General features: G+C 37.6%; 1 protein-coding gene across 3 annotated transcripts in view; it reads left to right on the top strand.

Moving 5' to 3' along the window:
* The first annotated feature begins 768 nt into the window (after positions 1-768).
* Positions 769-12,738, top strand: part of IL5RA (interleukin 5 receptor subunit alpha) — a 42,893-nt gene continuing 30,923 nt past the window's right edge. The window contains exons 1-5 of one of the 3 annotated variants that reach the window (XM_032290510.1): positions 769-1,299; positions 2,553-2,694; positions 6,656-6,740; positions 8,809-8,954; positions 9,798-9,936. In XM_032290510.1, the coding sequence (XP_032146401.1) occupies positions 6,668-6,740; positions 8,809-8,954; positions 9,798-9,936 (358 nt within the window). In that variant the 5' untranslated portion in view covers positions 769-1,299; positions 2,553-2,694; positions 6,656-6,667. The remainder of the gene's footprint in view (positions 1,300-2,552; positions 2,695-6,655; positions 6,741-8,808; positions 8,955-9,797; positions 9,937-12,738) is intronic. The other 2 variants (XM_032290512.1, XM_032290513.1) reach the window with 2 other exon arrangements.

Here is a 12,738-nt window from a genome sequence, read left to right as displayed (position 1 = left end):
CCCAAGGAAAATCACATTTCAGTTCTGACAATTTCAACCTGATAATAATTGCACCAGTTTCATTTTGGCAACTGCTAAAATGGTCACCTTGGGAACCCCAAGCACACACACTGACTGTACTTGCACAGCTCCTACACCGAGCCTTTCAGAAATTTCCTCCAGGAGGCCCATCTATCATCTCACAAACAGAACCACTGATCTAACCAGGGCAACCATCTTTCTCATCTGCTCTGAGAGTCTCCCAACTGGCTACTAAGGAGACAGGGAATCCTGTATCACTCATCTCTTGGGCTAAGACTGAAGGTTTCCTTCCAAAGGCAACTACTATTCTCTGCCTGGGGTCATGCAATAAGAACTATTCTTATCTATTCACACTCTAAGCCGTATTTTTTTCTAAAGTCAGCTTTGTAGTCAATTACCTCTAAATTTCCCACAAGGAATCAAACAGAAATGGTACAAAAGACGGGAAAAGCCAAGTAGGTTTGCTGAAATTGAAGCATTCTGAAGACAGCTGGGTGCTACAATGGGTGTGATGTGAGGAACGTGGTGCACCCACAGACCAACAATGCCATTGCTACAATTTGTGTAGGACGATCTGAGCTGACAGACACTAGTAATGTATCACACCCAGAAACACATCCCCCACACAGATTTACTTGAGAGTACCAGACCTGCTCACAAAACAGAGAAGAGCTAAGGGCATTCTCTAAGGGCTGAGAACTGCTGTTATTGCCTTGTGAGTAGGGAGAGGGTACTCCTCAGGCCCTATTTTCTATCAAATAATGTGTCAGTGTTGCATAGGGGATAGAGGCACAGTAACTACTCTAGCCAAACAAAGCTAGATAAACATAAATAAAACATAAATAAATAGAAATAAATAAAACAGAAATGCAATGTACCCATAGAAAATTTGATTACCTTGTCACCACGAGTAAAAGTTGATTCCAACTCCTGAAGATAGCAAACCAGCTCTGAAGGAGAGTGAAAATGCAGATGAGACAGTTATCAGATAATGGCTATCTGGACAAGAGAGATTCTTTCATTTGTCAGCAGTTCGGTTGTTGGGAGTTCCAGTTTGGCTCCTGCCTAGTTGCTCTGTACAAATCCTCCTCCATATTTGCTTAGAGAAAACGTGTTGCCATCCCATCGTAAAGGAAGCTGCCTGAGAGTTTTTAACCATTACAGCTGTGATGATGAAAGAGTGAAGAACCGCCTCTAAGTTAAAAAGTGTACCCAGAGATAAGGTTCATTCTCAATGCCCTGCTGCTGCTCCTGATCGCATGGCCAACGCACTTCTCAGTAAGTGGAAATCAAATGCTTCACTCACCGCAGAGTAAGCAAATAAATATCTTTCTTCTATGGCATGGGCTCTTACAATACTCTGTGCTCCACCTCCTCATAATTTCACTACACCCAGGGCCGGGAGGAGGGCTTAGGAAAAGTGAGAAACAATGACTTCTAAATACATGGCAAACTTTTAAAGAACAAAAAGGGGAAACAAAACTCCTTATAATTGTATTATTATTAGCAGGGACAGAACTAATAATGGTGCTATTAAACTTGCGTTATTAGAAAGGTCATGTTGATTCTATTCTTGTGTTTTGGCTCAGTAACTGAGATGTACAAGCCCGTGGCAAGGTGACTCATATTAAAACAACACCTATGGTTTTGTTAATTCTTATATAAATATAAGGCATTTATTTTGCACTGCTCCAGATAATTTATGCAACTAAAATGAGAACATATATTCTGCCAAGATTTCTTAGAAAATAAATGAGTTTCCAAAATAGGGTATAGGGTTTAATGAAATATCTTAGGAAGTTTCAGTTAAGCAAGAAATCTACAAATAAAGAAACAACAACAAAAAGTAGATAATGGCACTTTATCTCACTGAAGGAGGCGTTCTGCTTTTTCTTTCTGGTAGGGGTTCTTGAATTTCCAAGAATGTTTCATTTTATACAAAATTTACACAAATTTGCTGAAATATTTCACTTGGTTTTGTGTTCACTAATGTATTTACCTAAAGCAAGGTAAGCATATTTCCATGTAGACAAAAAAGGATGAAATGGAACCCCCAAAAATGTAGAAAAAAGGAGACGCAGAGAGAAAAAAAAGTAAAATCTTTTAATATCCATGAGCCTAAAATTAATAAACACATGAAAAGTGATGGTACTTTTATAGCCATGTTGAATAATATCCTTAATACTTGGTCTAATGAATTATCACACTGAACATTTCATTACCTGGTATGATTTCTCTTTTAAGTGACTATGTCCTCTTTCATGGTTATTGAAAAAGAAATTAATCTATGTAGCTATTCGTTAAAAGTTTGCATTTCCAAGCATAATTAAGTTTTAGAAGTCAAATCACCTCATTTGTTTATATTACTTCAAACACTGCATGGGAAATTTTTAGGCAAGGTACCAAAAGTGGGCCAGGCTTGTTACACACTCCCCAGCGTGCCGCACTCCTGACCTAACTTGTTCCTCTGTTAGGTTCCACCACACGTCGCACATTAGGGCTGTGCACTAATTTGCTTCTGTTCCACACAGGGCCTGGCACACTGAGCATCAGTCCTGCGCATGACACTGTGCTTGATGGTGGGGTTGCAGACATGAGCATAGACACGACAGACACTGTCCTCGCCATCTACTGTTGAGTACTGATTGGAACAAGAGGATTGTCTGTAGACAGGTATGCCCAGGAGCATTAATGTGGGATGACAAATTGCACCATGTGCAATTGGCAGGAAATCGCCACTGAGATGTGTATATGTGTGTGTGTGCATGTGTGTGTGTGCGCGCATGTGTGTGTGCATGTGTGTGTGTGTGCGTGTGTGTATTTCTTTTTTTTTCTGAGACAGTGTCTCACTCTGTTGTTCAGGCTAGCTTGTAGTAGTGCAATCTCGGCTCACTGCAACCTCTGTCTCCAGGATTCAAGTGATTCTCCTGCCTCAGCCTCCCTAGTAGATGGAATTATAGGTGCCTGCCACTGAACCTGGCTAATTTTTGTATTTTTTAGTAGAGATGGGGTTTCACCATGTTGGCCAGGCCACCTCAGCCTCCCAAAGTGCTGGGATTACAGGCGTGAGCCAGCACACCCGGCCAACCATTGGGTAGTTTGTAGCAAAATCCTTTTTCTATTTTTCCAAAGACTCAAGGTGGCAACACCATTTCAACTTGGACTGACAGAATTTTATGTCTATGGCCACAGCCTGAACTTATGAGTTATATTTTAGGACCATTTCAGAAATTTAATCAAAAGTACAGTAGTAGTAAAAAAAATGCTTGCATGATAAGTGGTCCTTATTATTCATTTATATCTTTAGAAATGTGCAGTTTTTCATTGGAGTATAATGCAATATACCTAGGTAAACATGTCTTTTGCAGTATATACCTTGATTTATTTATTCTTCATTGGGATATAATGCAATATACCTAGGTAAACATGTCTTTTGCAGTATATGCCTTGATTTATTTATTCTTCATCCTTCAAGAAATAACTTTTATTGCTGTTTATACTGTACAGGATAAAAGAGAAAGTAAACTCTTTATATTTAAAAACCTAACAGCATGAATTCTCTCAGTTGCTTTACAATTGCCTCAGTTGCCACTAAGGTTGAGTCTGGAATTAGGTGTCAACAGAGTTGACTCAAAAAGGTTTTAAAAACAGGGATGCCAGTATAACTTTGGTTATAAAACAAATACCCCAGGCAGAAAAATAAGTCAGAAAAAAAAGAGGGGAAACTATTTGTAAGTCTGAACGTCAGTGGAATTTAACCAATTCTCAAGAACACTGGGGAAATCCACCGCTAATTGTCAAAATTTTACCCAACTTTCTAGAAACACCTATAGGAAAGGAGATTGTGGTTGTTTTTTCTCCAACATTTCAAAAAATGTAACACCTATCAGAAACTAGATTCTCAGAGAGCACTCGAGGAATTTTAGATTGACTCAATGAAATGTTATATGAGCAAGTAGATTATGATTTCTCTTAGAGATTAAGCATGTATTCCTGATTATTGTAAATAAGCAACCTATAGTTGCTTCATTCTGCTTAGTTTGAATCTTATTTTAACAATTTAATGGTTTTCTGCTGCATTTTAATTGGTAGCCATGAGAAGAATGAGTTGAACATATTGTCAATACATATATTTAAGCTAATGAAGTAGCTCTATTCTTGTATAGTGAAATATGACCCAGTTGATGTCTACTTAACAGTGTATCTTTGGATTAAATAAATGGCCTGAAGAGATTTGGGTTGTTTTGTTTGTTTGTTTGCTTTTTGCACGGACCAGAAGTATTAAGGGTCCACAGAGAGTGAGCAGAATTGTAGAAAACATGGTATCAAATCCTGAAGTTCTAGTAATACTCAACCTTATATAACATTTATCTGGCTCACAAAAAAACTGTTATTCTTGGTAATATTTAGACTCTTAATTGAGTATCTTGTACCGTCTATAGGACAACTGATTTTTTTTTCCAAAAGCATCTTTTTTAAAATGTAAAATATAACAATGAAACATGAAAAAGTTACCTAGTTATTTATGGCCAAAAATTAATAATAAAAAAATTTTTGAATGATCAAATTTGAAAAACAATTATATTCTTAGCAGCTATAAAATCAGAATACATGACAAATTCTAGGGGACAGTGCTTGCTTATATAAAATATTCAATTATCTCCCTCACTGAGATATTCAACAGCTTTATTATTTACTTCAACAGTTTAATTGCAAAGGACAGATGTTTATTGTTTTTACAAGTACTCTTATAAGATAGTTCTACTTTGCCCATCAGTAGAAATCACAAAGGAGTACTAATTTTGCAGTTTTCTCTGACCTAGAATTCCTATTATTGAAAATTAGTGCAAAATGAGATCATATGTAGTATTTCAGGAAGTGCTGACGTTTCAAGACATCACCTTCATAACTTCAAGAGGAAGCTATCTTTATTGCTATTGTTAAGGAATTTTTACCTTTGCTTCTCAGGCTTAGTAGATTACTAGTGTTTTCCCTTGATTCATTAAAATTCTAACTTGTTGAAAATGTTTTAAAAATTATAGAGTACCTGCTATTGTTGTCATCATCATCATTTTTTTGAAAAAATTTTCTACATGGTGTGAAATCCTCGGAGAAAAAAGAAACAGCATTTTAAAATCAAAACTGGCAGAGTTCTGATTAGCAATGCTTATTTGGAAAGGAATTGAGTGATTTATATGCCCATTCTTTCCTGCTATTGTAGCGCTTTACCAATTTCATTAGTAAGTTCAGCAGTAATAGTGGCAACTTAAGTAATAATTTAAGAAGTAACAACGAAGTCAAGAGTGTTCTGTGCTATTTCCTGGAGGTATTCATTTAGCCCAGGTCTCTCCTATGGTTCTACTGGAATTATATTTGGAAAATATCAAGCCATGTAAATAAATTTTTTAACTGAAATTATAAATCATTGTAATTAGTACTATAAAATTGACAGAGCGTAGGTTTTGCTGTTGGAAGATCAGAGATTGGGTCTAGGCTCCATTACTTAATAGCTGTTTGATCTTTAGCAAATTATTTCACCTTTCAGACTCCTTTCCTTCATGAGTAGGAATAATGTCCATGGAAGGGATTTCCATCATGTATAACAGCCACATGTGCCTGGTACCCAGTCTCTAGGGGGAGTACGTGGTAAGAGAGTAGGAAGAACCGTTGTGTCAAAGTGAGGGCAACACAGGGGGAGCCATGTGTGTTGTTTGTCCTTTAAAGCTAAGTTCTTATGAAATATGCCTTTCAAAATGTGCAGAAGAAAAACTCAAGATTTCTCATCTACAATTCCCAGAAAGAGATCACCCACTCTCCTTTTTGATGTGTAGAACAGGATGCTGAGACTTTCGTGCGTGTTCACACTGGGCTGTTTATCACATTTGCTGCTCTAGATTTATTCTCATTGCCCAATTGTTTCAAGGAGGTAGACATATTCTCTTTATTTTCCCCAGGTCCATCACTATGTTTTTCATTTCTTTTGTGACCTGCTCCCATTTGGGTACCAAAAAAAAAAAAAAGCCTCTTCAAAGTCAAAGTACCACAAGTTGCTTCTGGATTGATGATACAAAGTTTCTCTTTCTCAGGTTACAAATTATTTTAGATTAAAGTTTCCTGTCATGTTGGCTCATATTTAAATCCTCATAGTGAAAATGGTAAAGTTGTTTGTTTCTTTTATTGACTATGCTAGAACTTCTACTGTTCAGAGATCTGCTCTGGTCTCTTGTCAAAAAGCAATCCCCTCCTATTTGTTTTCTTCTCTTCCAGCTTTAAACATATCTTGGGTTTCACCAGGAATGTCTTTTCCCCTTAGTGTGTATCAAGAACTCTAGTTTTTAGATGGCAAATCAGAAGTCTCTGCTCCTATTGTACCCCTATACACACCTTTGTTGGGGCAGTTTTTTAACAGGTACACAATTATCAATTTATGTTTCATTCTGTCTTTCAAGCTATGAATCTACATTGGAAGGGCAAAATCCAAGATTTCATCATGTTTGTATTTCTAGAACATAACAAATATGCCATAAATGTTTGTTGAATGGTCAAATGACTATATTTTATGTTAGAAAGTAGCTATCAGTTTTTCTTAAAAATAGCAACAAGATGATTTTTATATCTCCCTTGTTTTCTGTAGGATACGGTCATCATGGCACCTATATTACTGATTCTTTTGGGGGCCACTGAGATACTACAAGCTGACTTACTTCCTGATGAAAAGAGTAAGGATCTTCTATTCAATTCAATAATGTTTATTTTTAGAAGTATGTTAGTAAAAAGGTAGCATTATTTTCTGTTAAACTGTCAATTAGAACATTATATATGGATTTTTGTAAGAGACAATATTTGTCCCATCAGAATACAGATGCTTTAAACATGCTGTATTTTAAGAAACTAATGTTGGTTGAAATGCAAATGTTATGCTACAGTGAGAAATCAAAGTCCAAGTGTGGGTGGCTGGGGACCATGGAATAAAGTTGGTGCCAGTGGCCGCATTTGGAAAGTCTTCCCACGCAAGGGAATAGTTAGCAGGCTTCATAACCGAACATTAAGAAGGCTCCACTTCATTTTGTCCTGAAATTTGTTGATGTATGTATTTGGTGTGATGACAGAGTTTAAGGAAAACCATCACATGATCCAAATCTAGCATCGTCAACAGAGCTATCTATGGTAATGACAATGTTCTATCTTTGTATGTCCAAGGCAGTAGCCACTAGCCATATGTGATTACTGAGCCCTTAACATATGGATAGTGCAACTACAGTAATTAATTTAAATTAATTTAGGCCGGACACAGTGGCTCACACCTGTAATCCGAGCACTTTAGGAGGCCAAGGCAGGTGGATCACTTGAAGTCAGGAATTTGAGACCAGCCTGGCTAACATGGGGAAACCCCATCTCTACTAAAAATACAAAATAGCCAGGTATGGTGGCACATGCCTGTAATCTGAGCTACTTGGGAAGCTGAGGCAACAGAATAGCTTGAACTGAGAGGCAGAGGTTGCAGTGAACTGAAATTGCACCACTGTTCTCCAGCCTGGGTGACAGAGTGAGACTTTGTCTCAAAAATTAATTAATTAACTAATTAAAATTTTAATAGCCACAAGTTGCCAGTGGCTACCATAAGGGACAGTACAATACAGACAGAGCTCTAAAAATTCTCATGTGGTAAATGTGGATATAGAGGTATAGAAGGTTGTTAAGGTCAACGGATAAAACCTGATTACTTAGTAAATGAATAAAAGAAGTTTTGGTAATTGTGTACACAATACTGTCCTAATTGTAAATAAAAATAAATAAATATATGCCCAGAAAAATCGTAGTGAATATATCATACGTTAATGCCATTCTTAGTGGTATGATTATTTTAAAAATTTTATTATCTTCTTTGTGCTTACCTGTGCTTTCCAATATTTCTTCAAAGAATAGACAGTAATTTTGTAATTAAACAAAATTTTATATTTTGAAAGCAAAGTCAGAAAGTGGCTCATGAAGGGGGAAGAAAGCTTTTCTTTGTGTAGAGGCCTATTTCAGTAAGTTTGCTTGCAAATATTTTTGTCTATGACTCATAATAAAAGGTAAGTACATTTTTACATTATATACCAGCACACATACAAATATATATCTATAACTATCTTTATGTAGTGGAAACAAGAGGTACATGAAACAGCTCTTATTATGTTTGATGCACACTGATATTTTTCTATTCTATTTTTCTTCCACATCATTAAAACAAAAATTCTGATCACAAACCAATACATTGTTATCATTGCCTGTTAATGGATAATGACCCTCAGTTTGAAAATTATGGTTATAGGGAATAGTGACACAGTAACATGTTCATATTTCAATAAAAATATAGATATTATAGGTAAACACCTGGGCAACATAAAAAAGATAAGTTAAAAACAGTTTTAAAGAAACTGCTTGTAGGCTGGCCGTCGTGTCTCATGCCTGTAATTCCAGTACTTTGAGAGGCTGAGGTGGGTAGAACACTTGAGGTCAGGAGTTTGAGACCAGCCTGGTCAACATGGTGAAACCCTGTCTCTACTTGAACAACAACAAAAAAATTAGCCCAGTGTGGTGGCATGTGCCTGTAGTCCCAGCTACTTGGGTAAAAATAGCCATTCTCTCTTTGCCCCGGAGTTCAGGCACAGAAGAACAACTGTGTCTGTGGTGCTGGCAGGTCCAGGACAGCATCTGCAGGGCAACAAATATTCAAAAAGTTTTCAAAGTGCTGCCTATGTCCAGTTGAACACTGTGTTGTTTCTTTCTTCTTTGAATCAACAGTTGCACTTCTCCCACCTGTCAATTTTACCATTAAAGTTACTGGTTTGGCTCAAGTTCTTCTACATTGGGAACCAAATCCTGATCAAGAGCAAAGGAATGTTAATCTAGAATATCAAGTGAAAATAAACGCTCCAAAAGAAGATGACGTAAGTGTTTATTCTAACGGATATCCTTACTGAGAATAAATATGCCTTTTAACTGCATTTTCTTTATCAAATGAAATTTTAGATTTAGAAAAGAAAAGGAAAACTACTGATAGGCTCTTTGTTATATTACCAGTAGAATAATGTCTCTGCAAGAATGCCTGTGAGCTAGTGCTGGGTAAATTGTTCAGCATTACACAGCATTGCAGAATATTTTAACTTTCGGATGATTCTTTCCCTTAAGGAAGAATGTTTAGTAACTTCTTAGGCACAATGGATTGAAAACTGGTTTTCTGTTTCCCCTAAAATTACAACAGAACAGGGGAAAGTAGTCCAGTAAAACAAGAAGCGGGCAGGCAGAGTAGAGGGTTAGGGAAACCAAGTTCGAATCCTAGTTTTTCCACTTCCTGCCTTTGCAACCTGGGACAGGTCACTTAGCTTCTAAGAGCCTCAGTTTTACCTCGGGGCTACATTCAGGCACCTGCTGCATATTAGGTGTGCAGTGCATTCAAACAAAAGGAGAAGTGATTCATATTAACTGTTTTTCAGTCAATACACAATTCTAGAGAATTTTCTGTCAAACATTGACCTCTGGGGAGTTGGTGGTCAAGGAGAGCTTGAGTTTAACTGTAATATTTTATTTGTATTTACAAGAATAATGTGTTCATGTGTTGTTGAGAAATTACTGTGTTGTTATTACAGTGATTTTGACTTTTTTCTAGCAAAACTGTTTCATTGCATTTTCCTAGTCATTCAAAAAGTGGAAGAAAATGCAGATTTGATTAAAATAGCTCTCTTAAGGCTAGTTCTCTTTTATGTATCATAACTTGTGGGTTTTATTTTTAGTATGAAACCAGAATCACTGAAAGCAACTGTGTAACCATCCTCCACCAAGGCTTTTCAGCAAGTGTGCGGACCATCCTGCAGAACGACCACTCATTTCTGGCCAGCAGCTGGGTTTCTGCTGAAGTTCAGGCTCCACCAGGTAAAGCGAACCTCCAAAAGTCCAGTGCCTATGTTTTGGACTTTGGAACTATGGAAAAGTAGAAAAAATAACACTAACTCACTTTTCTTCAGTCAGTCACCTGTTCTTATCAAGTACTCCCATATCAACAACATCCTAACCAAGGCTGCTGCCACTTCTTATAACCAACTGAATTCCATCTGGAACATTCTTGCAGAAATATCCACTGTCTCTGCATTGGCCTCCAGTGGAAAGCTGGTGTTTCTGATACTTAGAATCAGTAATACTTCTGATCAAACACTTAAGTGTGCACACACAATAGGGGAGAGAAAAGAGGAAAAGCAGGCTACCAAGTTCTGGGATATGTGGGTGCACCCAATAACAATTGTCCTGGTCAGTTGAGCTCATAGGTAATTTTCAAACAATTATCTTCTCATATCACCAGATGAAAAGACCATGCCTCCTGAATTGTGTTGGTGACTTAAAACAGAATCATAAAGATCTTCCCATTTACTTTTTTTTTTTTTATGAAAGAGAGTCTTACTCTGTCACCCAGGCTGAAGTGCAGTGGTGTGTTCTCAACTTACTGCAACCTCTGCCTCCTGGGTTCAAGCAATTCTCGTATCTCAGCCTCCCGAGTAGCTGCGATTAGAGACATGCGCCTCTATGGCAGATTAATTTTTGTATTATTATTATTGTAGAGATGGGGTTTTGCCATGTTGGCCAGGCTGGTCTCGAACTCCCGGCCTCAAGCCATCCACCTGCCTCTGCCTTCCAAAGTGCTGGGATTACAGATGTAAGCCACCGTATCTGGCCCAATTTATTTGTTATAACTTGTCTAGACCACATACCAGCCAATTTGCATGGGCTTGATTCCAAGTACAGAAACTAATTCAAGGTAGATGCAAGAACACAGAGATGGGTTATTTTATGTGCTTTACATCAAACCACTATTCCTCCTTTCTGTAATGAATAACTGGATTTTACCTATGAGGCACTTTGCCATTTAGATTTCTACAATTCTAATTATCCTCTGAGCACTCTAATACAGGATGACACTAATAAAAATTATTTCTGTTTTGAACCAAGTGGAATCCACATAAAATGATTCCTTGGATGAGAATTACAAGACAAAGAGTCTTCAGAATCTGTAAACTGTATTTGGAGCATGGACTTTCTGGTCATTTGGTACATGGACAAATATATATTAGGTTGGTGCAAAAGTAATCACCAAAATCATAATTACTTTTGCATCAACCTAATATATGAATATATACTATGAACTTAATAAGTCAATCTGCTTTTAGGTATTTCTTTAATACCTCATCTTTAACTTCTCTAGAAATCTATCTTTAACTTCTCTAATTTCTCTATAGGTAATAAAAGGCTCTCTCTCATCATTTTCTCCCTCTGCTTCTTGAAAGACACTGGCTGACAGAGATAAAAATGATCTACAGCTGATTTAAGCTACGATCAAAAGACCCCCTTCTGTCTCTCAAGGCTCTCATTTTGATGCGGTCCTTCCTGACCTGGGTGCAAGAGCTTGTTTTCTTCTCTGAACAACCACCAACAAGGCAGTGTTTCCCAGTGTATTCTAAAGACCAACAGTTAATTCAGCAACAAGAGAGGTTGTAATGAAAACAAGCCTTTCTAGTCACATAATTTGAGAAATCCTTAAAGAAGCAAACATTAAAAGGTTGCATTTAAAATCTTGGCCAGGCACAGTGGCTCACACCTGTAATCCCAGCACTTTGAGAAGCTGAGGCAGGTGGATTACTTGAGGTCAACAGTTCGTGACCAGCCTGGCCAACTTGGTGAAACCCCATCTCTACTAAAAATACAAAAATTAGCTGGATGTGGTGGCATGTGCCTGTAATCCCAGTTACTAGGGAAGCTGAGGCAAGATAATTGTTGGAACCTGGGAGGTGGAGGTTGCAGTGAACCGATCACATCACTGCACTCCAGTCTGGGCGACAGAGTGACTCTGTCACAAATAATAAGAATAAATAATAAGTAAAATAAAATTTGAAGGTTTTTTCTTTTCTTTTTCTTTCTTTTTTTTTTTTTTTTTTTTTTTTGAGGCAGGGTCTCACTCTGTTGCCCAGGCTGGAATGCAGTAGCATGATCTTGGCTCACTGCAGCCTTGACCTCCCCAGCTCAAGTGATCCTTCCATCCCAACCTCTCCAATAGCTGAAACTCCAGGCACCTGACACCACAGCTGGCTAATTTTTGTTTTATTTTTTGTAGATATGGGGTTTTTCCATGTTACCCAGGCTGGTCTCGTACTCCTGTGCTCAAGAGATATCCATCTGCCTTGGCCTCCCAGTGTGCTGGAATTACAGGCATGAGCACCGTGCCTGGCCAATTCAAGATTTTCTTAAAGTTCTAGTATATTAAAGAGGACTTTAACATGCTAATGTGCATCAAGTCTGCACAGCAGTGGTATTATCTTTCAGTGTTGTCAAAACTCATTTATTCTGAGCAGCAACCTATGTAATTCATGAAACATTTGGATACAACCTAATGAATCATACAATTCTAGGATGGAAAGAAACACTCAACACCTTTGTGTACCAACCCTCTTCTTTACAATTGAAAATATAGAGTCCAGAGAGTGGGGGGCACTGTCTCACAGCTAGTTATTAACAAATGCGGCGTTAGAGCACCAAAGTTGCTGGACATCAACCTCTAAATGATAATATATTGTACTTCTCTTGAACTTTCACACATTCATTGCAAAAACACAACCACCAAGCCCCAAACAAAATAGCTGGGAAGCCTTTAATATCAGAAATGGGGGCTTTATAATTCTAATTCCGTAT

This window comes from Sapajus apella, unplaced genomic scaffold (assembly GCF_009761245.1).
Source record: "Sapajus apella isolate SASKATOON/1434 unplaced genomic scaffold, GSC_monkey_1.0 scaffold23, whole genome shotgun sequence".
Taxonomy (NCBI): Eukaryota; Metazoa; Chordata; class Mammalia; order Primates; family Cebidae; genus Sapajus; species Sapajus apella.
The sequence above is the reverse complement of the archived record's forward strand: the minus strand, read 5'-3'. Positions and strand labels throughout refer to the sequence as shown.